This window comes from Candoia aspera, chromosome 16, assembly GCF_035149785.1.
Source record: "Candoia aspera isolate rCanAsp1 chromosome 16, rCanAsp1.hap2, whole genome shotgun sequence".
Classification (NCBI taxonomy): domain Eukaryota; kingdom Metazoa; phylum Chordata; class Lepidosauria; order Squamata; family Boidae; genus Candoia; species Candoia aspera.
In genome coordinates this window covers 4,374,462-4,399,997 of record NC_086168.1, presented here as the reverse complement: position 1 = coordinate 4,399,997, position 25,536 = coordinate 4,374,462, and the positions used below count along the sequence as shown (strand labels likewise).

The window sequence follows — 25,536 nt, the reverse complement described above, 5'->3', positions numbered from 1 at the left end:
TGGCCAGATAAGAGAGGGCACAGCTCACAGCTGCTTAATGGGTGGAGAAAGAGGCTCAGAAGGGACCCTCCCTAGTTTCCTGGGCTGTAAAGGAGACGGTGGGAGAATTGCACTTTCAGACTTGCAAGATTCTGTTAATGTAGCCTTACAGTAAAGTAGAATTAGCTCATCTGGTCGTGTTTCCTGTTTGGTCCATCTGGTGAGGCTGGCAGCTGTTAAACCCCAGCCCGATTACTACACACCCAACTTTTACAGTGCCCCCATTGCCTCTTCTTTCCAAACTTCCTCCCTTTGGAACGAACAGTCGGGAAGATAGGGAACACGCTATCAGCATAGTTGGAGAACAGCAACACAAATCAAGTTGCACGGTATCCTACTTTCTGCAGAGCATCACCCTGACCCCTGCTTCTGGGATATAGGACCAACTATGGGTTGATAGCCTTTTCAGCTGATTAAAAAGTTCCAGCTGTCTGGGATGAGTGAGAAATAAAACCAGGGTGGTCCTGGATGAAAGTTTATAAGAAATCCGTTTCCTTTTACTGCAGGATGCTGTTTCAGGGCTCTGGCTAAGCCAGGGCAGTGAAACTTAGCAAGGCAGAGGCCAAAGACAGGATTTTTTTTAGAACAGACCACCGGGGAATATTTTCCTGTCCTTTCGTCTCCACCTCAAGGGAAAGCATACATCATATTTAATTCGCAAGGTGTAACCCACCTCATTTAAAAACCTCATACTGTGCCGAACCATCACGTCAGTGTAAGAGTCTAAAGAAAATATATGTCCTCTCTTTCCAAGCGCAGCAAACGCAAAATATATTCAAGGGAGATCTGGCAGGGAAAGGAAAGGGGCCTTTTCATGAAAAACGGTCAACGTTTAATCAATTTTATGAATGGAAAAGATGATTGGGCTCGCCATTGCTGCAATTCGTTCAACCTGAAGGGGATAAAGAATGGGATGTGACAAAGGGTTAGTGGGAAAATAATGAACTTAGTGAAGAAGAAGCAGTTGCAGGTTCCACTATTTTAAATTGCTGAATGTCCTCTCCAACCAATCCTTCTTCGTTGGGCTGAACTTGAGTGATTTTTAATGGTATTTCAGGAATACATTAATTGTGTGTTACAGTGCTTTAATAACATTTTAATGCCTCACTCCCAGATCAAATATATGGATAGGATGTCTTCCTTGAATCTCACTGTGAGTTTATGAGCATCTTGGCAGAGGTGTTATATTGAGCATTTCTGCTTAAATATGCTTTAACCATGCCCTTGTGGATTATTTCTGTAACCCTCTGACATGCATGCCGTGTGAAACTTCGGTATCTGAAATAAGAGAGACATCGTCTTTACGCAGCTGTTAGAGGGCATTATTTACTTTTCTTCAGCTGGGGTAGGAACTGCTGGATTTCAGGTTTGAAGGGGAAGACAAAAATTCTACGGCAGATTTAATCTAGGCGTGTGTGTCTATTCGTTTAGTCGCTTCCGACTCTTCGTGACTTCATGGACCAGCCCACGCCAGAGCTTCCTGTCGGTCGTCAACACCCCCAGCTCCCCCAGGGACGAGTCCGTCACCTCTAGAATATCATCCATCCATCTTGCCCTTGGTCGGCCCCTCTTCCTTTTGCCTTCCACTCTCCCTAGCATCAGCATCTTCTCCAGGGTGTCCTGTCTTCTCATTATGTGGCCAAAGTATTTCAGTTTTGCCTTTAATATCATTCCCTCAAGTGAGCAGTCTGGCTTGATTTCCTGGAGGATGGACTGGTTGGATCTTCTTGCAGTCCAAGGCACTCTCAGAATTTTCCTCCAACACCACAGTTCAAAAGCATCGATCTTCCTTCTCTCAGACTTCCTTATGGTCCAGCTCTCGCAGCCATATGTTACTACAGGGAACACCATTGCTTTAACTATGCGGGCCTTTGTTGTCAGTGTGATGTCTCTGCTCTTAACAATTTTATCGAGATTGGTCATTGCTCTTCTTCCAAGGATTAAGCGTCTTCTGATTTCCTGACTGCAGTCAGCATCTGCAGTAATCTTTGCACCTAGGAATACAAAGTCTTTCACTGCTTCTACATTTTCTCCCTCTATTTGCCAGTTATCAATCAAGCTGGTTGCCATAATCTTGGTTTTTTTGAGGTTTAGCTGCAAGCCAGCTTTTGCACTTTCTTCTTTCACCTTCATCATAAGGCTCCTCAGTTCCTCTTCACTTTCAGCCATCAAAGTGGTATCATCTGCATATCTGAGATGGTTAATGTTTCTTCCAGAGATTTTAACTCCAGCCTTGGATTCCTCAAGTCCAGCTTGTCGCATGATGTGTTCTGCATACAAGTTGAATAGGTAGGGTGAGAGTATACAGCCCTGCCGTACTCCTTTCCCAATCTTAAACCAGTCCGTTGTTCCATGGTCTGTTCTTACTGTTGCTACTTGGTCGTTATACAGATTCTTCAGGAGGCATACAAGATGACTTGGTATCCCCATACCACTAAGAACTTGCCACAATTTGTTATGGTCCACAGTCAAAAGCTTTAGAATAGTCAATAAAACAGAAATAGATGTTTTTCTGAAACTCCCTGGCTTTTTCCATTATCCAGCGGATATTGGCAATTTGGTCTCTAGTTCCTCTGCCTTTTCTAAACCCAGCTTGTACATCTGGCAATTCTCGCTCCATGAACTGCTGAAGTCTACCTTGCAGGATCTTGAGCATTGCCTTACTGGCATGTGAAATGAGTGCCACTGTTCGATAGTTTGAACATTCTTTAGTGTTTCCCTTTTTTGGTATGGGGATATAAGTTGATTTTTTCCAGTCTGATGGCCATTCTTGTGTTTTCCAAATTTGCTGGCATATAGCATGCATTACCTTGACAGCATCATCTTGCAAGATTTTGAACAGTTCAGCTGGGATGCCGTCGTCTCCTGTTGCCTTGTTATTAGCAATGCTTCTTAAGGCCCACTCAACCTCACTCTTCAGGATGTCTGGCTCTAGCTCACCGACCACACTGTCAAAGCTATCCCTGATATTGTTATCCTTCCTATACAGGTTTTCTGTATATTCTTGCCACCTTTTCTTGATCTCTTCTTCTTCTGTTAGGTCCTTGCCATCTTTGTTTTTGATCATACCCATTTTTGCCTGGAATTTACCTCCAATGTTTCTAATTTTCTGGAAGAGGTCTCTTGTCCTTCCTATTCTATTGTCTTCTTCCACTTCCGCGCATTGCTTGTTTAAAAATAATTCCTTATCTCTTCTGGCTAACCTCTGGAATTTTTCATTTAATTGGGCATATCTCCCCCTATCACTGTTGCCTTTTGCTTTCCTTCTTTCTTGGGCTACTTCTAGTGTCTCAGCAGACAGCCATTTTGCCTTCTTGGTTTTCTCTTTCTTTGGGATGTATTTTGTTGCCGCCTCCTGAACAATGCTGCCAACTTCTGTCCAGAGTTCTTCCGGGACCCTATCTACTAAGTCCAGTCCCTTAAATCGATTCTTCACCTCCACTGCATATTCCTTAGGAATATTAGTGAGCTCATATCTAGCTGATCTGTGGGTCTTCCCTAATCTCTTTAGTCTGATCCTAAATTGTGCAAGAAGAAGTTCGTGATCTGAACTACAGTCAGCTCCAGGCCTTGTTTTTACCGACTGTACAGATGTCCGCCACCTTTGGCTGCAAAGGATGTAATCAATCTGATTTCGGTGTTGTCCATCTGGTGAAGTCCATGTATAAAGCCGTCTCTTAGGTTGTTGGAAGAGAGTGTTTGTTATGCAGAGTGAATTGTCTTGGCAAAATTCTATCAGCCTGTGTCCTGCTTCGTTTTGTTCTCCCAGGCCATACTTACCTGTAATTCGAGGTGTCATTTGACTGCCCACCTTAGCATTCCAGTCTCCTGTGATGAAAATAACATCTCTTTTAGGCGTGTTGTCCAGTAGGTGCTGCAGATCCTCATAGAACTGCTCTACTTCAGCTTCTTCAGCATTTGTGGTTGGGGCGTATATTTGGATCACTGTGATGTTAGATGGCTTGCCCTGAATTCGAATTGAGATCATTCTGTCGTTTTTTGGGTTGTATCCAAGCACTGCTTTAGCCACTTTACTATTAATTATGAAGGCTACTCCATTTCTTCTGTGGTCCTCTTGTCCGCAGTAGTAGATCTGGTGGTCATTTGATGTGAAGTGGCCCATTCCAGTCCATTTCAGTTCACTGACGCCCAGAATGTCTATCTTTAATCTTGACATCTCACCAATAACCACATCCAATTTGCCCTGGCTCATAGATCTTACATTCCAGGTTCCGATGGTGTGTTGATCCTTAGAACATCGGATTCGCCGTTCACCACCAGCACCGTCGGCCGCTAGCTGTCCTTTCGGCTTTGAGCTAGCTGCGTCATCACGTCTGGGGCTAGTTGAGCTCATCCTCTGTTCCTCCCCAGTAGCATTTTGACCACCTTCCGACCTGGGGGTCTCATCTTCCGATGGTATACCGACATATCTCTGGTTGTACTGATCCATTTAGTTTTCACGGCAAGAATACTGAGGTGGGTTGCCATTACCTTCCCCAGGGATCGCATTTAGTCTGACCTCTCTGTCATGACCTTCCCGTCTTGGGTGGCCCTTCACGGTTTAGCTCATGGCATCATTGAGGTGCTCAAGCTCCAGCACCACGACAAGGTAACGATCCTTTGCTGAAGAATCTAGGCGTAGCACTGTTAAAAACAAGGAGAAATCCTTCTCAACAGAAATGAGAAAAGATAATATAGAAAATTCCCTCCCTGTTTATGGGATCTCTGTCTTAACCCCAGAAGCCGCACCAAGAACATCACTATATCAAAAGATAGTCCATCTGCAATTAAAAAAAAAAAGATAATAATTATATATTATGCATAATTGCGATTTCAGTTCATCAGGTTTGAAGTCCAAGGCACTAAATATCCCCCAAATAGCCAAATGAGTTGGAAACACACAGGTCACTGATATGTTATTACAGGAAGCTGGTTTTGGTTGGAAAGATCCCTCAGTTTCCACTGTGGGTCACTTATTAATAGATTCACTTGTATCTTGGCTTCAGACATTATCAGACAATTTGTTTTTATTTTTTTTAAAGCTGATAGAAACATTGAAGTATACTATTTTTTTTTTCTCTTTTCAGAAGTAGCTTTCTACACAATCCCTGTGTGTTCTGCAGCCTTTTCAATCTTTTAGCTTGTTGTTGTTCAATCTTTTGGCTTGTTGGAAGCAGCAAACTGGTTGAAACCAGGAAACAGGAAATTCAGTCCATTTAATCTTGTAGCATTGCCCATTTCCAAACAAAGAAATCATCGCTCCTCTCTAATCTGCTTTGGTCAGACCACATCTAGAATAATGCATCCAATTCTGGCATTGCATTTCAGGAAGGTCATCAACAAACCGGAACTTCTCCAGAGGAGAACGACCAAGATGATAAGGAGTCTGGAAGAAAGACAGAGGTGGCATTGGTCGTCTTTCCCATGGAGAAGACTGTGGGGAGACATGATCACCATCTTCAGGTTTGAAGGGCTGTCATATAGAAGATGGAAGGGAATTGGTTCATTCCAGAAGACAGGATGAAGAACAAAGAAAAAGAGTTGGACATCAAGAAAGATTTCCTAATGGAAATAGCTGTTCCAGAGTGGAATAGATACTTTGAGAAGTGGTGGCCTCTTTTTCATTGGAGGTGTTTAGACAGAACCTGGATTACCATCTGTTGGAATTCTGTAGGCATGGATTGCTGCTAGGTCAAGCTAGATGGTCCTAAAAAATGTTCCTTCTCACTTTTATAGTCCATGACTTAAGTCCAGTGGACAAATTACTCATGGTCCACGGTAGTAGAATAGAGTTGACACTGTCAACAAGTTGGGTGGGGAACTATTTCAGCAACTAAGCTAAAAGGCTAGAATTTGCACCCTTTTCAGAGATAGGCTCCTATCAGTCAAGTTTTGATTCACCCATTGATTCACAAGGGCAACATTCTGCCATTTCTTCATTGTGACCTCAAGACCGTTCTCACTTATCTCCTCTCTCAGTATCTAAGATGGCCAAAGCAGTGTGCTTTCTCGGTATTCACAAGATACTCCAAAGAAGTGAGGGGTAAGAAGGGACGTGAATTTGGACCCGATACATTTAGATTGGGGAAGGGTTAACTTCTAGGCCCAAATTACATCTAGAGAATGAAAAATGGGAAACAAAATTTCATCCATGTTTTTTGTCCAGGGATAAGCGTTATCTCATCCCACCCCCCAAATTACTCAGAAGTTATCCTCTTGTAGCTTTTTATCTTACCTCCCCCCGACAGAGAAGTCTGAGATGGCATAGTAGTAAGATTGAAGCACTTTCAGATCTTTAAAGATGTCATCTCCAAAGGTGTTAAGGCGGTCCAAAGAAATCAGCAGATCAGTACACGTCACCCATTCCTGCGAAGGAATAAAAATACTGGAGGCAACATGCTAGGCTGGAATGAATGTTTGCAAAGAGAGTTGAGGAGTACCAAGTAGAATCTTTTCCATGTCTACTAACCAAGATCCTTCAAACTGGAGATGTCCATGTTTGAATTTTGAATTTCCTGTATCTTCTTTGGTCTTTCCCAGACCAACTTGGAAAGAACAGAAGAGCATTGGAGGCCTCTAGAGAGAGCCATCTTACATCTTAACTCTCCCTTGGGGTTTAATGGAGGGTGTGAAGTCAGAGGAGCTGCGAAGCTCTGGAGAAATGGCTCTAAACTAAAACAGGAGATTTACTCCCCACCATGTTCCTTCCTGTATACTAAGATCATCTCCAGAGAACCTCTGAGGTGTGGTGAGTAGTTCCTCAAGAGTGGGACTTTTCAACAGTAGCCCCCTGAATTTGGAATGAGAAGTCACTCAAGGTCGACCTTGCACCATCTGTGTTGCTTTTAGGGCATCAGGCAAGATCATTTTAATTTTTCCAGACCTTCTAATAATAATAATATGCCAATGCATTCATGTTGTGACTTTATTCTGAATGCTGCTTTTACCTTCCTACTGTTCAATTACTAATTTCATTGCTGTTTGGATCCAGAGACTTATCCAACCTTTCAATGGATGCTTTGGTTGACTGCTTCAACTGACTGTTTTAAATTTTTGGGTTATATTGCAGAATTCATCAAGGTAAACACCTTGATGGGGAGTGGTCTACCAACTTTTTCAACGTTCAGAGATATTAGAAATTGCATGGTCTGTGGAAATGACCTTGGGAGACAGGAGGAAGAGCTGCAGCCTAGACAATGGCCTGATAAATGAAAGCTGAGTCTGAAGGAATGGTGGGGTTGGAGAAAGCATCTCAGACAGACCTTCTCTTACTTCTACTCTCCCAAAAACTAGGGGGGGGGGGTTCCTTTCTGAGGTGCTTTCTCCACCCCCCACCAAACTCAGATTTTTTAAAATCAGACCATTGTCTAGTCTGCGGCTCTTCCTCCTGTCTCCCAAGGTCATTCCCACAGACCGTTACAGAAACATATAAAATGGGCCACCTTGTCATTAGGACCAGAATCTCCACCACTATTGACAAACATCTCCAAGAAATTCTCTCTTTTGCTTCAGAAATGCCTTTCCATCAAATGCAATGAGAGGTGGGAGGAAGCAGAAAAGAGGAAGAATTATAGAGGGTTCTTCTACCTATCTAGCCTTTCATACCTGCAGCAGGGGACTCTGGTCAAAACTGTAGGCACTTGGCCGGCCTTCTAGGGTGGAGAAGGCCACGTTGCCACCGTTCAGCGGGGAGATGTCACTGAATTCGTCGGTGCAGAAGGCTACTTGCTCAAGTTCTCCAGATCTCAAAAACTGCCGTTCCGGCTTCCCATAGGTCTTGCCGCATGAAGCACTATAGAATTGATACGGAATCCACGGGCCATCAGCCCGGCTACGCTTGTAGATAGCAAAACTTTCCGGGCGGCTGGTGTGGAATTTCAACCTCACATAGGTGATTTCGTAAGACTTCCCTAAAGTGGCGGGGGGGGGGGGGAGAAAAAAAAAAGGAGAGTCCTTAATTAAACCCCACGAAGGAAACCATTCAGGAGAGAACAAGAGTCGTTGCAACGTCCTTCCTTCAAAATGGTTTGGTTAATTGTGCAGATTATCGCCAGGTATACAAGCTTTGCACAGACTTTGGCAGCCCGGAGATATTTCGGTTAGGAACTCTGCAGTTGATAGCGTTCCCTGCCCAAAGCCTGGAAATACAGTTTTCTATTCTGTACAGATTATTAGGAAGAGTTCTCCTCCTCTGGGGTTTTCATCCCTATTAAATCACCCTGCCCCTGTTTTCTTTATTCCGTGATTGTTGGGGCTGCCCTATTTAAATGCATTCCTACGCACATCTACTCAGAAGTAGACGCCTTCCTGGTGCAGAAAGACTCATAAATATTTACGGAGTTGCAGTCTCATGGAGGATTTGTTATTCTAATGTTGGATTCATTCCTCCAGGATGTTTTCTCAAGGTAATGGCAACCCTGTATAAATGCGTCCTTTGCTGATGTATTTTTAATTTGAGAACTATCTCAAATCTTCTCCTCCTTCAGTTAGAGAAACAGCACTCAGGAATGTTTACAACAGCAGCTCTTCTTTGATCCCACAGCTGCCTGATGTGCTGGAAGGTCAGCTCCCAGGATTCCTAGCAAGTACTCTGCCAAAGAACTCTGGGAGGTCAAGGGCTGGAAGGTCAGCTCCCAGGATTCCTAGCAAGTACTCTGCCAAAGAACTCTGGGAGGTCAAGGGCTGGAAGGTCAGCTCCCAGGATTCCTAGCAAGCACTCTGCCAAAGAACTCTGGGAGGTCAAGGGCTGGAAGGTCAGCTCCCAGAATTCCTAGCAAGCACTCTGCCAAAGAACTCTGGGAGGTCAAGGGCTGGAAGGTCAGCTCCCAGGATTCCTAGCAAGCACTCTGCCAAAGAACTCTGGGAGGTCAAGGGCTGGAAGGTCAGCTCCCAGGATTCCTAGCAAGCACTCTGCCAAAGAACTCTGGGAGGTCAAGGGCTGGAAGGTCAGCTCCCAGGATTCCTAGCAAGCACTCTGCCAAAGAACTCTGGGAGGTCAAGGGCTGGAAGGTCAGCTCCCAGGATTCCTAGCAAGCACTCTGCCAAAGAACTCTGGGAGGTCAAGGGCTGGAAGGTCAGCTCCCAGAATTCCTAGCAAGTACTCTGCCAAAGAACTCTGGGAGGTCAAGGGCTGGAAGGTCAGCTCCCAGGATTCCTAGCAAGTACTCTGCCAAAGAACTCTGGGAGGTCAAGGGCTGGAAGGTCAGCTCCCAGGATTCCTAGCAAGTACTCTGCCAAAGAACTCTGGGAAGTCAAGGGCTGGAAGGTCAGCTCCCAGGATTCCTAGCAAGTACTCTGCCAAAGAACTCTGGGAGGTCAAGGGCTGGAAGGTCAGCTCCCAGGATTCCTAGCAAGTACTCTGCCAAAGAATTCTGGGAAGTCAAAGGCTGGAAGGTCAGCTCCCAGGATTCCTAGCAAGTACTCTGCCAAAGAATTCTGGGAAGTCAAAGGCTGGAATTCCTAGCAAGCACGTTTTGTAGCTCTGGCATTACAACCCATTGGAGACAAAGAATTGGGAATCTTGGTCAGCAAACCCTCCTCCAAATTTTGTGGCAACTTTCCTGTGTCTCCCTTGCGCGCAGAAGCTTCCATTTTTATGGGCAGCCTCCCTGTTCCTTTCTTGGACCGTTTCTCAGCGAGCTGAGCTCACGTCCTCACTATAAAAACAGGCAGCAAATCTCCTTTTCCCGTTGTTATCTTTTCAATCTGAACTCTAATGTTTATTTCTTTGCCCCTTTTTTTCTTCCAGACCAACAAACAAATGAACCCTGTCCAAAAAAAGCATCGTGCACGGAGCCGCCCCCAGCCATTCCCTGCCAGGGAAGAATTGAGAGGAACAGCGGGACAGATTAAGCCACCAGTGGATGTTTGCATGGGTTTTTTGGGGGGTGGGAGAATTCTCCTGGGGGTCCTGCCCATTTGCTGGATGCCAGGGGCTGACTTGGCTTTTGAGGGGCAAGGGTGTGTGTTTGTGCAGCCTACAAAGTGGGGAGAGAAAGGAGTGGGCTGGGCCAGGACAAAAATCCCATTTAATTTCTGTTTAAATTAAATGACATTGGTTGAATACAAGTCATATGCTTACTCTCCCCTCCCTGTGCTATGTGACTTTAGCATCACAAGGATACTCACACCCACACACTCAAGGTGGCATCCACAGTGGGGTCAAAAATGTCAAGATGGAGACCATGGCAGCTTGATTTGACCCCAATACTACTACATGCATTTATGTGCATATAGAGCTACACACCCCGTGTGTTTCCCTGTTAGCTTGATATCATAAAATAGTGTTTAAAAAGTATTTAAGAACTAACAGAGTGGTTCACCCATTGAAAACAATTCGGAAGAAATGCTTTGGAGGTCCTGCAAGCATTTCATTTCCCTGCTGCTTCTTTTCACAATCTTTTGATTGTGAAAGATTGCGAAAGCAAAAAGAGGCCTTTAGAAGTCCCTGTAGCGAAGCAGCTGCTTTCAAGAGCTGCATCTTTGCTCCTGGCTGGTTTTATACTTCATGCTGATCCTTAAACTAACCAACTGGGGTATATTTGGTTCAATGTATTCTACCAACACCAAAGCAAATTAAACCAAAAAACAGGTTAAACTGTGTTTGTATGAATGGAACCAGTGTTAACACCCAACAGATGGCAAAATATTTCTGTTCTGTTTTCTTCATGACTGAATTCATATGTTACCTTGAGTCATCTCAGGTTGCCTGTGCCTTTAATTTAGGCTTAGCGTGCTCTGCAAACTCAGCCAATTGTAGTTAGCAAACCACCATGGGCTACATTAAGGCTGATTCAACAAACCATGGTTAAAAGAAACTATGATTCACTGCAGTATTATGCCCAGCTGTGCCTGTTTCAGAGCTACATAAATCAGAAACAGATCAGTTCATTTTCTGGAAAGAGGGAGGTTTAATCTGGGGTTTTAAAACCAGCCTCAAAGCCATTTTTTTGGGAGACCAGGAAGGTCTTCAACATGAAACATGGATGGTCCAAGGCACAACATCACGCAGGAAGTCCAACGCAGCACAATTAGCTAATGGCATTGGAGGGGCGAGGCACTAATGAGTCTTAACTCTCATGGAAAAATGGCAGTTATTCTGGGACACCCACTCAAAACAAGATTTTAAAAAGCCGTAATTGCACCCACATGAACAACGCCTAGGGAGGAGGAACTTGGCCGGCACAAGAGGACCGCAGGGTTCAGTCAGCTACTGCAAGGGGAAATGTCAACATCTGCCATGGATCAGGGAAAGAGAAGGAAGGAGATGTTTCTTGTTTCCACCAAGCAGACACCCAACAGCTATTTTCCAACCATTATTATGGGATGCAGGAGTGGATGAAGGGAAAAGACAGTGATTTGCAAATGCTTTGCAAGAGAGCAGGAGGTAGAGAAGTAATAGACTTCTGCCAAACATCAAACTTTAGTAACTCCCCAGCCAATGTAGTCCAAATTACAAATATTTCAAGCTAATAAATTGCCCCCAAACCCTCTGATAAATAACCAAGAGCTTCATTCAAAGGTGGTTTTCTTCATTCCAGGGATCAAACTCACATCTTAAAGGAGATTTTCCACCATTGAACCTTTTTCTTTGGCTCTAAGTTTTGTAAGAGAGAGAGATGAGGGGGATGGATGGATGGATGGAGGGAGGGAGGGAGGCATAGAATGGAGAGAGGCAGATAGATGGGATGGATAGATGGATGGAAGAGAAAGAGGCAGATCGGATGGATGGATGGACAGGCAGACATATAGGATGGAGAGAGAGAGAGGCAGACAGATAGGACCCCAGGTTGAGATGGAGCTGATCAAGTGGCTGATATGATTGTGTTCGTACCTGCTGGGGGGGCTGGGGGGGGTCAACGGGTTTTTTGTACTGTGGATTTTAATTTTGTAAGCCACCTGGAGTCATCGTGTCTGAGTTGGGCAGCCATATAAATGTATTAAATACATAAAATAAATAAATGAATGGAAAGGCAGCTGGGGGTTGCATTCATTCCCTGACACCCCTCTTTTCTTTCTCTCTCCTCCCTACACACACCTTTTCTGGCACAGACCTGAGTGTGTTGCAGAAGTAGGCAGATGGGTTTTAGCTGACCTCCCCCCCACAAAAAACTGATCTTCTACAGTGAGATTTTCAAATGAAGACTTGAGCTGTTGCTGCCACTTTACAAACCAGAGAATTGCAGAAGACAACTTTCCTCAAAGTTACAGGTAGTCCTCGCTTAATGACCACAATTGGGACCAGAATTTTGGTTGCTAAGTGAAGTGGTCATTAAGTGAATCCAACCCAATTTTATGACCTTTTTGTGGCAGTTGTTAAGCGAACCACGTGGTTGCTAAGTGAATCATGGGGTTCCCCATTGGTTTTGCTTGCCAGAAGCCAGCTGGGAAGGAAGTGGCAATCACATGGGATGCTGCAACGGTCATAAATGCGAACTGGTTGCCAAGTGCCTGAATCACGATCACCTGACCACTGGGATGCTGTGATGGTTGTAAGTGTGAGGGCTGGTCATAAGTTGGTTTTTTCAGCACCATCGTAAGTCTGAACCACCACTAAACAAATGGTTGTTAAGTGAGGACTACCTGTAGTTCCCCTTCAGGAAGGGGCTCAGAGACGGAGCCAGTCGTATGAGCTGTAAAACATGTAAAAAAGCTTTTAAGGACTCGTCTGCACATTGGCTCAGCTTGTAAGAAGCCTGTATCATCTCACAGCCTCGATCAAACAGCCAGAAAACAAGCAGCATTCGCAACCCCCACTTTCCTTCAGCCTGACGGTTTTCATTTCTGGAGTTCCAGAAAATCTTCAAGGTCCCACCAGGTCACAGCTCAGAGATGCAGCATCCCTCCCAGGAGGTCCAAGACAAGGCCAAGGGAGTGGAAGTGTAATAGTCTGGACCCAAAGTCTCAGCAGCCCCCGTCTGGTCTTTCATCCTAAGCAGGAAGTTCCCTCAATTTGGAACAGATGTTGGCGTAATCACAGGAGGCTGAGAAAACAACAGCCTGTCTCCGAGAGGGAATTCATCCTCGCCTCCCTGAATCCAAGAAGCCCTTGTTCCCTCTGGAGCTGACGGCCCTCCTCTGAACATATCCTCCTTGGCCAAGCGGATCCACCCGGGAGGACTGGCATATCCCAAACCCCTTACCCGTGCAGATTAGACAGACCGTGAAGTCCATCTTGGAGATCCCACCAAGAGCCAATTTGGTTGCAGATTATTATTATTATTATTATTATTATTATTATTATTATTATTATTATTATTATTTTGCACTTCCTGGAGATGATTTGAAAATAAGACTCCCGGGCTGGGTGGGGAAGAGGCACTGGATCGATGCAATTTTTCAGGGATGGCTGGATGTTTTAGAGGGAACAAAGGCAATGGACAGGATTCTGCCAGCAAAGTGACAGGCTGGGTGCATCCCAGTACATTTTTTAAAAAAGGACCAGAGGGGTTCGAATTAGGAAAAAGTTGTTCAGCTGTGTTTTAGTCTGCAAAACTTTACTTAAAGAAGACACTGGAATTTAAAGTGGGCATTTTAATTACATATTTTAAAAAAAACTAACTTGCAGTTGGTATGTACCTTTCATATACGGAATGGTTTATCTCAAAGGCTGGATGTTTCACAGCATGAGAGCTCTCTCTGTTAAATAATTCTAGGTGGATCTTGAAAGCACTGGATGATGTCTTTCAAGTGCCTTGGGGTTCAGCGACTATGCTGGCTATGGTATTATGGGATTTGTAGTTGAACATATACATAGGGCAGTAGGTTGAAGCAGACTGGTCTAGTCCAGCATCAATTTTCTAAAAGTTCAGTCTATTCAATCTCAGCAATGGTATTTAAATGTAAACTAGTTGTAAATCTGGAGGTTTCATAAAACTGTAATGCCTAATAGTTGCTGCTAGTTATAACTATTCTGAGTTTGTCTTACCATTCAATAAAATCATTCATGCCCAACTCTTTGACTTCAGTTAATTAGGTGGGCACACAACAGTGTGATAAAACCAAAGAGTAGGTCAACAAAACCACAACTTCCTTGCTCTGCCAAGGAAGAGGGGAGGGGGGGGGGAGAGAGAGAGAGAGAGAAAGAATTCAGATAATATGCTGTGCCCAGGAAGGAAGGAAAGGAAAGAAAGACAGAAAGAATTCAGATAATATGCTGTGCCCAGGAAGGAAGGAAAGGAAAGAAAGACAGAAAGAATTCAGATAATATGCTGTAGGAAGGAAGGAAGAACAAGGACAGAGAAAGGAGGGAGGGAGGGACAGAAGGAGAAAGAGGAAAATAGGAGGAAGGACAGGACATGTTCACATAACATGCTGTGCCGTAAGAAGGAAGGAAGAAAACCTGATTGAGACAACATGCTCAGAAAACAGCTGGCTTCCTAGCAGAAAATGCCCCCCCCAACTCCCCAACAGCATTGTATCCTGAGGGGTAATCCGGCCACTGCCTCTCAAAGCAGCTTGCCCTGTGGTGGGCCCACCGCATTCCCTGGTGGACTCCGAGTTCCCAAACGCCCCACTTGGGGAGGCTGTGAGAAAAAGCTTCAGCCTTCTCTGAGCCGCGGCGTTTGGTCCTGTGATTCGGCAGGCACGAAAAAGATGAAGTGAAGACCCTTAGAAGGGAAAGATTTGTAGTTATCGGAGCGGGGTGGTGAGAATTAGGATCCTGGAAGGATGAAAGGAAAGAGCTAAACACAGGAGTTCCAAGGGTCCAAATCTTCCCACAACTGGGACCCAATTCCCAAAGCCGTCACCAGCTTGACTTCCACACACATTCCCAGCAGAGATACCAACATCTGTCAATGTTTCCCAGCACGGCTTGTTGATCACCTATGTGGAAGGGAGTTTATTTCCTGATCATTTTTTCCCCACCCTGCAGGGTTCCCAAGAAATCCAATCCCTCATTTCTTAGCAGGCAGTCTGAAACGAATCATCGTTGAAGGCCAGCAAGGAAACAAGAGGAAAAGCCACAAAGGCCGCATTTTAGCTCTTGTTTTATCGCTCATGTTCCAGGGATGACCTCAACCAAGTCAACCCAAATCCTGCAATCCATTCATATGCAACACAGCGGAATCCAAAATTCAAATATTGTTGGTAAATGTTGAGGCCCTGCCCTTAAAGACATAAACAGGTGAGGTTGATGCACACACAGGGGTGTCGGAACAAGCAGATGTTATGGCTGAAATCAAGTCATTCCACAACTGTTTCCTAACTAGCTTCTGAACTGGTTTTAAAGGAAGGCCCCAAGTGACAACACTTCAAAACTGCCAGAGGGGAGATTATAGGCCTGTGTGAATTGGGACCAATCCTACCTGAATTGGTCAGGTGTGGAAAATCAGTCTGTTTCTAGCTGGGCATCCGAAGAGATATGAAGTGTCAGAACCAAGCCAACTCCATCTGATTCAGTTCAGATGTGAAATGCATTCAGATGTGAAGGGCCGCCGGGTAGATCCAAAATGAATCACACTACTTGGGTGGTGTGTGATTCGAGGATTCAGATGGCATATAGGTAGTCCTCGCTTAACAACCATTCATTTAGTGATGGTTTGGACTTACGACGGTGCTGAAAAAAATGACTTACGACTGGTCCTTATGCTTACAACCGTTGCAGTATGGTCACGAGATCATGATTTGGGTGCTTGGCAACCGGTTTGCATTTATGACCGTCATAGTGTCCCATGGTCACATGATCACCATTTTCAACCTTCCTGGCTGGCTTCTGGCAAGCAAAATTAATGGGGAACCGTGTGATTCACTTAACGCCCATGTGGTTCACTTAACACCCATGGTGATTCACTTAACAACCGCTGCAAAAAAGATTGTAAAATTGGGTCGGATTTGCTTAATGACTGCTTCGCTTAGCAACAAAAGTTCTCTAGGTACAGACTGAGATGAAACATCGCACTGAACCATAGTGTGTCTTACTTGGCTTGGGTTTAGCACATCAACACACAACCTGAGATGAATGGTTTAATGCATGGATAGAACACCATCTTATAACTTCAGTTCCTTTGAATCAAGTTGAATTATAAATGCAATCAAGCCTCAGAGCTGGTTTGGCCCACCCCTTTTCTAACCTCAGACCTTGCTACCCCCATGCAAAGACCAAATGTAGCCTTTGGCCTGGAAAAAGTTGCATGTTGTGTGAATGCAGTCGAGGGTGGCTTGCACGACAAGCCCTCCATTGCAGAGATTGCAGCACCACCTCTGAACCCCGTCTCAGAGTTTGCTACGGAGGCAGAAAAAGGAGAGCTGTGTTAGTCTAGGGCAGTGTTTTTCAAACTTGGCAACTGTAAGATGCGTGGACTTCAACTCCCAGAATTCCCCAGCCAGCCATGGCTGGCTGGAGAATTCTGGGAGCTGAAGTCCACGCATCTTACAGTTGCCAAGTTTGAAAAACACTGGTCTAGGGTAGCCACAGATCAGGAGGAATCTGGATGCACTTTTATTATAACACATTTTATGAAAAGGCATCGGCTTTCACAAGCTACAGCCACCTTCATCTGATGACCTCTGATGGAGCGGGCTGTGGCCTGCAAAAGCCAATGCCTTTTCCTAAAGCGGGTCCGCCTGCAAAGCACGCTCCGATTCTTTCTGATCTTTTCTGCAAAGAAAGCCAACAGATTAAAACCCACACATGCACACCAAATTTGCAAACATTTGAGATGTTTATTTCCCCCCCACCACAAACTACTCACCCAAGTGCAGAGTGATGTTGACAGAGGTGGGATACTGAACCCCAAAAGCCATGGACTGGCTCTGCCACCAGGTAGGCTCTTCCTGGCTGTGGAAGTCTGTCAGGTAAGAGGCGTTGTGGTGCAGCAAAGGATCGTCCGCGTCGCAGCGGTGGCACGGAGTGCTGGAATCCCGCGTGCCCATCTGCAAGCAATAGGTTTCGGGGGGTGAGCCACACGTGTTCGACGCCTGAGCCTGCCGGCCAAAGGCTGCATTCTCAAAGGTGGGCAGGCAGCGCTGGGCACGGCCTTGGGAGTCATAGCAGGCATCCATGGCCCCTGTGGCCAGGCGAAGGAAGACAAAAGCCAGAAAACAGAGAAGCAGTTGAGCCATGACTCGTCTCTGAAGAATCTTTCTGATGTCTTCGCACAGCCCCAGCCTCTGAAGGGCTGGATCCCTCCTCCCACCCCCGGGGATGGAGCAAACAATTTCCCATCTGCAGGATTCCTCTCTCTCCCATTTCCATCTTGTGGACAGAATTAGGAATGGCGTTGTTTGATCAGAATCCCTTTCTTTCGAAGAAACGCTCCTCTGGAGCTGCTTCAAAAGGACGCTTTATTCTGGCTTGGTGGCACACCAGCGAGACCCCCGTTCCTTTCTTCCTTGCACAGATTGGAGGGTGCAGGCAAGAGAGATGCACAGACTGAGCCCCCCAGAAGATTTTGAAAAGTTGGTGCCCAAGGGACATTTTTAAATGCACCAGGAAGAGAAAAGGAGTAAACGGGCATTAATGTAATTGCAATGGCTGATGATTGTTTCTGGGCGCAGATACCAAGTTGATCGTTTCCTGAAATTGCACAGCCACAAACTGTCAGTTTGAGTAGTTCTCCCAGGCCAATCTGCTCAACAGGGTTGTTTTTGTTAAGGGAAAAAGATGCTCCAGAAATTTTCCAGGGCTGCCTATGTGGTTTAATCTTGTGTCTAACACTCTTACCCATTAATATTGTGCAAGTGTGCACAGGCGCACACATACTTTAAAAATAATAATAATAATATACTCCAGAATAATGTACAGTAGTTAGTCCCCTGGGCAAAACCTTTCCCAGTGCCCAAATCAAAATAATCCCATGAAATTTCCCATTTTTCTTTTGGGTGGGACAGGCGTCCTCTTAAAAGCTTGCAGGAATGAGTCCCCATTGCAGATGGCAGAGGTAGAACCTGGCTGTAAGTCCCAGCAAAGCAAGAAAGGGAAATGATTTTCCCCTAAGTTGAGTTTCTTTCCTCCAAGGAAAAGCTGGGGGACCAGAATAAAGTCCCAGCAGAGTTTACCAAAAGTGGAAGACTAACATTTGTGAGTTTGCTTTGTTGAACTCTTTTTTCCTTCTTCTGCACCGCACCAGACCTGGACTGTGAAGATCTAGAGAAGCTTTTTAAAATTTCATCTGTTCAATTGTGTCTGGTTCTCGGAGACTGCCCGGACAAGTCCTTGCAGTTTTCTTGGCAAGATTTTTGGAAGTGCTTTGCCATTGCCTCCTTCCTAGGGCTGAGAGAAAGGGACTGGCCCAAGGTCACCCTGCTGGCTTCGTGCTTAAAGTGGGACTAGAACTCACGGCTCCCAGTTTCTAGCCCAGAGCCTTAACCACTACACAAAGCTGCCTCTCAGAGAACCTTTAGGTAAAGGTAAAGGTTTCCCTTGATGTAAAGTCCAGTCGTGTCCGACTCTAGGGGGCGGTGCTCATCTCCATTTCAAAGCCGAAGAGCCGGCGTTTGTCCAAAGACACTTCTGTGGTCATGTGGCCGGCATGACTAAGCGGAATGCCGTTACCTGCCCGCCGAAGCGGTACCTATTAATCTACTCACATTTGCATGTTTTCGAACTGCTTGGTGAGCAGGAGCTGGGACTAGCAACGGGAGCTCACCCCGCCGCGCGGTTTCGAACCACCGACCTTCCGATCGGCAGCTCAGCGGTTTAACCCGCAGCGCCACCACGTCCCTTCAGAGAACCTTTAGATGGTAGCAAAAAGTTGTGATTTTCTTTGTCTCGATACTGTCACTGAATGGCCACCTCCATTTCAGGAGCCAAGTTGGCCATCCAAATTTAGCCTCCAAGGAGTTGCTTGGAGGTCAATATAACTCTCATGTCATGTTTTCGAAGGTCAAGGCAGAACCGGAAACTGGCTAGTTGTGCCAACAGCAGATCTAGGAGGGATAATTAGCTTAGGCATACCCTGCATTGAATCCCCTTCAAAACTTTGAATAGGAAAGCCCAATTTGGCCTTCTTCGCATCTAAGAAAATCAATGCGGCTTGTTTTTTGTTATGTAGCTCCAAATATTCCAAAATGTCCAACATGTTTCTAAGATTGTCCTTGAACTGTCTTTTAGGTAAAAACTCTCATTGATCCTAAATCCTTGCAAATTTTTTTTCAGTCTTATTAGCCAGAATCATAAGCAACTTGTCGTCATTATTCAGTAATGATTTTGGCCTATAGTTTCTTGTTAAATCCTGTCCCTCTTTAGGTATTACAGGCAGTCCTCGCTTAATGACCACAATTGAGACCGGAATTTCAGTTGCTAAGCAAAGCGGTCATTAAGCGAATCTGACCCGATTTTATCTTTTTTGCAGTGGTCATAAGTGAATAACTGTAGCCATTAAGCGAGCCACGTGGTTGTTAAATGAATCACACAGTTCCCCATTGATTTTACTTGCCAGAAGCCGACCAGGAAGGTCAAACATGGCAATCACATGACCACGGGATGCTGCGACAGTCATAAGTGTGAGCACTGGTTGTTAGATGGCCTTTTTCAGCACCGTTGTAAGTCTGAACCATCACTAAACGAGTGGTCATTAAGTGAGGACTACCTGTAGTGCTATCTTGGCCTCTTTCCAACTCTCTGGCATCTTTCCTCCCTGAAAGATAAAATTCCTTGTGTTTTGTAAAGGTTGTAAAGTTCATCCTTAGAATATTTTAGAATAAGAACCTCATAATCCATCTGGTCCAGGACTTTTCCTGGTTTAATCTTTTTTATAGTTTTAGAAACTTCCCTTATTGTTATAAGTGCATTCATAATCTGTTTCTGTTCCTCTGTAATCTTCAGTAAATTTTGTTTAAGTATTCATCTATTTTCTCCAGAGAAATGTTACTTGCTTTATATAATCCTGATGAAATGCTTTTTGCATGGCCACGCTATCCGTCAATACAGTATCTCCCTCTTGTAGTTTCAATATCATTCTCTTTTTCTTTTTGTAATTTATGTGCCAACCATTTCCCTGGTTTGTTTGCAAACTCAAAGTTTTTTTGCTTTACAGAGTTCGTTTTTATTTCTTTTTCTCTTGCTTTGCAATGATAGATAACGTCATTGTGAACGCTCAGTTTGTTGAGAAATACTTAGCTTCTCTGGAAATGTCTTTAATTCTTCTTCTTTTCTCTTTATCACATCCAAAATATTTCTTTGAAATTCTATCACTCCAGTGCCTTGAAAGTAATTAGGAAAGGGCTAACAGTAAAAATTAATGAGTTCTAAAGTCTTGCCAGAACAGGCAAGAGAGTGTTAAAGTGTTCAGAAGCCCATCAGGAAAAAACTGCTCCATTCCTTTTTGCAAGACAAATGTGTTATTTAACATATCAAGATTCTCTAAATGCAAGGGGGTGTGGGCCAAATTTTGAAAAAAGGGGGCTTTGATGAAGATTCATACAATGCACAAAGGAGAAGGGGATGATGATGAGATGCTGATGATGGAGAAGGAGGAAGAGATGCTGCTGCTGATGATGATGGAGAAGGAGGAGATGATGATGATGATGATGATGATTATGGAGAAGGAGAAGGAGATGATGATGATGATGAAGGATAAGGATAAGGGGATGCTGATGCTGATGATGGAGAAGGAGGAGATGATGATGATGTTGATGATGATGATTATGGAGAAGGAGAAGGAGATGCTGCTGATGATGATGATGGAGAAGGAGATGATGATGATGTTGATGAGATGAGATGATGATGATGATGATTATGGAGAAGGAGAAGGAGAAGGAGAAGGAGAAGAAGGAGATGATGATGATGATGATGATGATGAAGGAGAAGGAGAAGGGGATGCTGATGATGGAGAAGGAGGAGATGATGATGATGTTGATGATGAGATGAGTTGATGATGATGATGGAGGAGGAGGAGATGATGATGATGATGAGATGCTGATGCTGATGATGGAGAAGGAGAAGGAGAAGGGGATGATGATGATGGAGAAGATGATGACGATGACGGAGAAGGAGAATGCATGGAACAACATGTAGACTTCTTGCTTCTGAAAACAAAGAGGTCACCTTGTTTCACTGACCATCACTCCAAACCTCTTCCAGCTGTTCCAGTGGCCAGAAGGGACTTCTAGATTGTGCATGGTTGATGGACTAAAAGACATCTTGGGGAGATGAACTGGACCATGCCAAGAAGATGCAGAGCTGCCTTACTCAACCCAACAAACCCCACAGTCAAAAATCTATAGCAACGTTTGTCTGCCAATTTCTCAGGTTTTTTTTCCCCCTTCCAAAGGAAAAGGGTCCTTTGGTTTTCTTATTTGCAGGGTGCTGGAGAATTTTTTCCCAATTGCTTTTGAGTGGATTTTGAAGTTGGAGGTGGTCTTCAGCCTCCTTCCATCACTCTGAACCAGTTCCTCACCCTTCCCACTGGGAGGCAGAGCACCAGGGAGAAGTTGGCCCAGTCAGGGCCAACATAGTCACCAACGTCTCCTTGGGCCACATGCTAAAAGATCAGGGCAAAAGCACCACACTGCCTCTCTGACAATTCTACCAAAGTCCTCTCTGTAGAAAGAAAGAAAACGTTGAAAGCCACTTCTTGGCCATCGGCTGGAATGAGAACAGTGGGAGAAAAATGTAGAACATTTTCCACATAGCAGTAAAATAAATAGGCTCCTAGCAGCAATTTCTCTGAGCATTCTTGCAAAATGTCTTCCATTTTTCCCCCTTCTTGGATGTCTATTATGTTCTTCCAGATTATTCCCACCAGGATTTTCATGTGGAGCATGCCGAATAAGACAGGACAACAGCTCATGTATACCTTCCCCCAGGGAGGCCGACTTCATTTTTTCATCCAAACTTAAATGAATGCCTGACTTGCAACTCCGGTAAAATAGAAACTTTAGAGTAAAATCAAATAAATGTACAGAGAACAGTTTCTTCTATCATGCCCTTCGGTGCTCTTATTTATGCCCCTTCTCAAAGATATCTGTGGGAACTTGCTTTTGAACTCCAGTTCTTCAGCTCCAACTTTGGTAGTGTTGGTGGCACCATACTTGGAGGAACTGAGGATTTTCTGCTGAAATCCAACTGCCAAAAAAACCCAAAACAAAAAGGTAAGTTGGGTCTGTTGCAGCCCAGCCAACAAGAGAGAAATGTGAAGGTCCTTTGAAGACCAACAGAAGTGCTACGGAGTCAAGGCCAGAAAAGATGAAGCCATAATTGTCTTCAATAACATACTGGGAAATACATCCCTTGGAAGTCTTAAGTGAGGTCCCACCAGAACTTCTTCAGATGTTGTGGCTCTGTTCAGCTGGTGAAGGAATGGGTGAGAATTTAGTTTCATAGAAACTTACCAACAGTTGCAAATTTCCTTTGACTCAAGAGAGTGGAGATTTAGAAAAATGCACTTGGGGAACACCAGTGAACAACTATGAATCCCTAATGCAAAATATCTCGTTGAGGAGCATGGGAAAGTATTCATGGCCCTGGTAGCTTCTTAGATTTATATTAGCAGAGCCAAAATGGTTGGATGCCATGAACTGCATAGGAAGAGATTTTGTACACAAGGCTCTTCACAGAATAAATCTGTCCTTGGATAGTAGAAGCAGAGTCAGGGGACTAATGAATACAACACCAAAAGCAAAAATCTGATTGAAGAAGGCCAACAGAGAAGTCATCATACATTGGTTTTGGCCTGTAGGACTATTAGCAATAAAGGAAATCTAAGATCCTTTTTTATTATTACTGATGGATTAAGTCATTCTCAACTCCTAGTGACCACATAGATAATGACTTAACCCATCAATAATAATAAAAAAGGATCTTAGATGGTGAATGGCTTTGACTATTTTATTAGTCTGGGGATCATCTGGTCTTCTCAGACTTGGCAACTTGAAGATTCTGGGACTTCAACTCCCAGAATTCCCCAGCTAGCATGCTGGGAATTGAAGTCCACACTTCTTCAAGTTGCCAAGTTTGCAAAACATCGATCTAGTCCCACCTGCTGTGATGTGCAGGAAAGGCAATTAATCCATCCCTAAGAAGTGGCTGTCCAGCTCTTCTGAAAAGCCTCCAGAGATGAGAACCCACCACCTCCATAGGTTGAACCAGGGTTTCTCAACCAGGGTTCTGTGGCACCCTGGGGTTCCATGAGAGGTCACTAGGGGTTTCCTGGGAGATCAAAATTTATTTAAAAAATTATTTCAAATGCAGGCAACTTCACATTCAAGAGGTAAGTTCCATTCTTTATTTTTAGTTTAAGAACACAGTTAAGGCATATAAGCCATGAAATGAATACAATAATTTTGTAATTCCTGGCCTGTATTTGAGCCTGAATGCGCAGGGGTTCCCCAAGGCCTGAAAAATATTTCAAGGGTCCCTCCAGGGTCAAAAGGTTGAGAAAGGCTGGGTTGAACGTACCTGAATAGACTCAAATCAAATCATTGATGAACCAAACTGGACATCGGATGCAAACCAGTTTTCTGAATGGGCTCAAATGATTCGGTGGAATCTTGGCTCATGCATCCTTATCCACAACTTGAAGACAATTGAAAGAGCCTCACGCAGGTTTCAGCTTTGGTGCCTCGTTGCTGGTCCTGGAGGGAGCTTACTCACGAGTAATTCATTACAGGAGAGGCTCTGCAGAGGCAGGCACACCTTCACCTTGCTGTCCCTCAGATGGACCCAAAAAAGACTTTCAGTTCTAATGCTGTAATCCAGAAAAATCTAGCATGAGTTTTTTTTTGTGCGGGTGGGGGGGGGGAGAACTGGCCATGTACAACTTTGCTAATTAGTCTTGCGCTTTGGCTTCTTGAGGAAATATTGTTCCATGTGTGCCAATGTGCTTTGATCATGTCCTGTTGCTGTGGCTTGTGGCTTTGACAGTTCTTTTGATGGGAATCGATGCCTGTTGCACTATGTCATTTACTGCTGGATTAAGGAAAGCTAACAGCGGTTATGGCAAAATGTTGCCACATGCTTAACGTAAGATGTCAGGTCTTTTAAAAATAAATAGATAGATGTGGGTAGGAAAGGTATCTCTGCAGTTCTCTTGGCAGTGTGGTGGAAAATGTTTGCCATTCCTTCTTCCCAGATGTTTTTTCAACTTCCTAGCAGTTAATTTTTGCAAAGAGCGTAAGGGTTGGCCAAATTCAAAGCAAAGGAAAGGAAAGAGGTTTATTTCGCTACTTAGCGGCATTAAACATTCTTGTGAGTTTTTCCTGCCTTCAAACGCTTCAGACCTTCAAGGTTGGTTTTGCTGAGTGCAAGAAAAATCCGCCTCCAGTGCAATGCATTTTGCAAACCGCAGTTCAGAATGGAAAGACCAAGCTGAATTTATCAAGGCAAGCTTGGTCTGTTTCAGAGAATTGCCCACTCTGTTGCAAGAGGATCAGCTTGACCTTATCATTCTGTAAAACGGGCATAATCTTTATCAAGAGGAGCCACCCATAATGTGACATTGCCAGGCTCATAGAGGTCATTACAGGATTGGGGTTGGGGGAGATGTTAATACCTGTGATAAATCCCCTCAAGATCAATAGGAAAAGAAAGTATGAAATGTGAGCCTGGAAGAAGAAAGGAGTGGTGGAGGAGGAGGAGAGAAAAAGATGAAATGAGAAAGGGGAGCATGAGAAAAGGCAAAGAAAATAAATAAGAAAAAGAGGGACTATATTTAATGTGCCGGACCTAGGAGAGAGGAAGGAGGAGGAGAAAGAGAAGAGGTGATGATGATGGTGATGATGATGATGGAGAAGGGGAAGGGGAAGGAGAAAATGATGATGATGGAGAAGGAGAAGGAGAAGGTGATGATGATGATGATGAAGGAGAAGGAGAAGGTGATGATGATGATGATGATGATGATGGTGAAGGTGAAGATGAAGATGAACATGATGATGACAATGAAGGGGAAGGGGAAGGAGAAGATGATGATGGTGAAGATGAAGATGGAGGAGGAGGAGATGATGGAGAAGGAGAAGATGATGATGGAGAAGGAGAAGGGATGGTGATGAAGGAGGAAGAAGAGGAAGGGGAAGAAGAAACATATTAAGCCGATTTTTTACAAGAATCAAATATATCTACAAGAACTAAATACTGTGGATTTACAACCCCCCTCCCTCACTTTGTCAGGCACATCTTAGATATTAAAACTGGCTGGACCCTGAATTTCCAAAGAACACCAATCAAAACTGTGATCTGGTTTGTCCTTTATAATGTATTATTCTTTGGGGAGTAAAAACATAGCAAGAACACGCACTTATTTATTTATTTAAATGATTTGTGTGGCTGCCCATCTTAACGTGCAAACACTCTGATGGTGATGATGGTCTTTAACTATCTTATGTCTTTAACGATCCTAGATCCTTGAAAGGATCCAACACTCAACGTACCAAGCCTTGTCAGAACCCTCTGATAGACTGCTTACAAATAGGAACAATAACAGCAATATTGTTATGATTATTACTGTTTCAGTGGTGGGTCTCATGGAACCCAGAAGTTTGCCTTTTTTCTTCCTTTTCCATTGGTAAGTGGGAAAAAAATCATGTTATACAAAATATATCTGCCCCACCTCTTTGATT

The 25,536-nt window shown here is 44.3% G+C and overlaps 1 protein-coding gene across 1 annotated transcript in view; it reads right to left on the bottom strand.

The window, feature by feature from the left end:
• Positions 1 to 17,100, bottom strand: part of LAMC3 (laminin subunit gamma 3) — a 57,057-nt gene extending 39,957 nt beyond the window's left edge. The window contains exons 1-3 of the mRNA XM_063316443.1: positions 16,734 to 17,100; positions 7,645 to 7,949; positions 6,275 to 6,405 (exon numbers count right to left, since the gene is read on the bottom strand). Coding sequence (XP_063172513.1) covers positions 6,275 to 6,405; positions 7,645 to 7,949; positions 16,734 to 17,043 — 746 coding nt within the window. The 5' untranslated portion in view covers positions 17,044 to 17,100. The remainder of the gene's footprint in view (positions 1 to 6,274; positions 6,406 to 7,644; positions 7,950 to 16,733) is intronic.
• Positions 17,101 to 25,536: the final 8,436 nt, after the last annotated feature.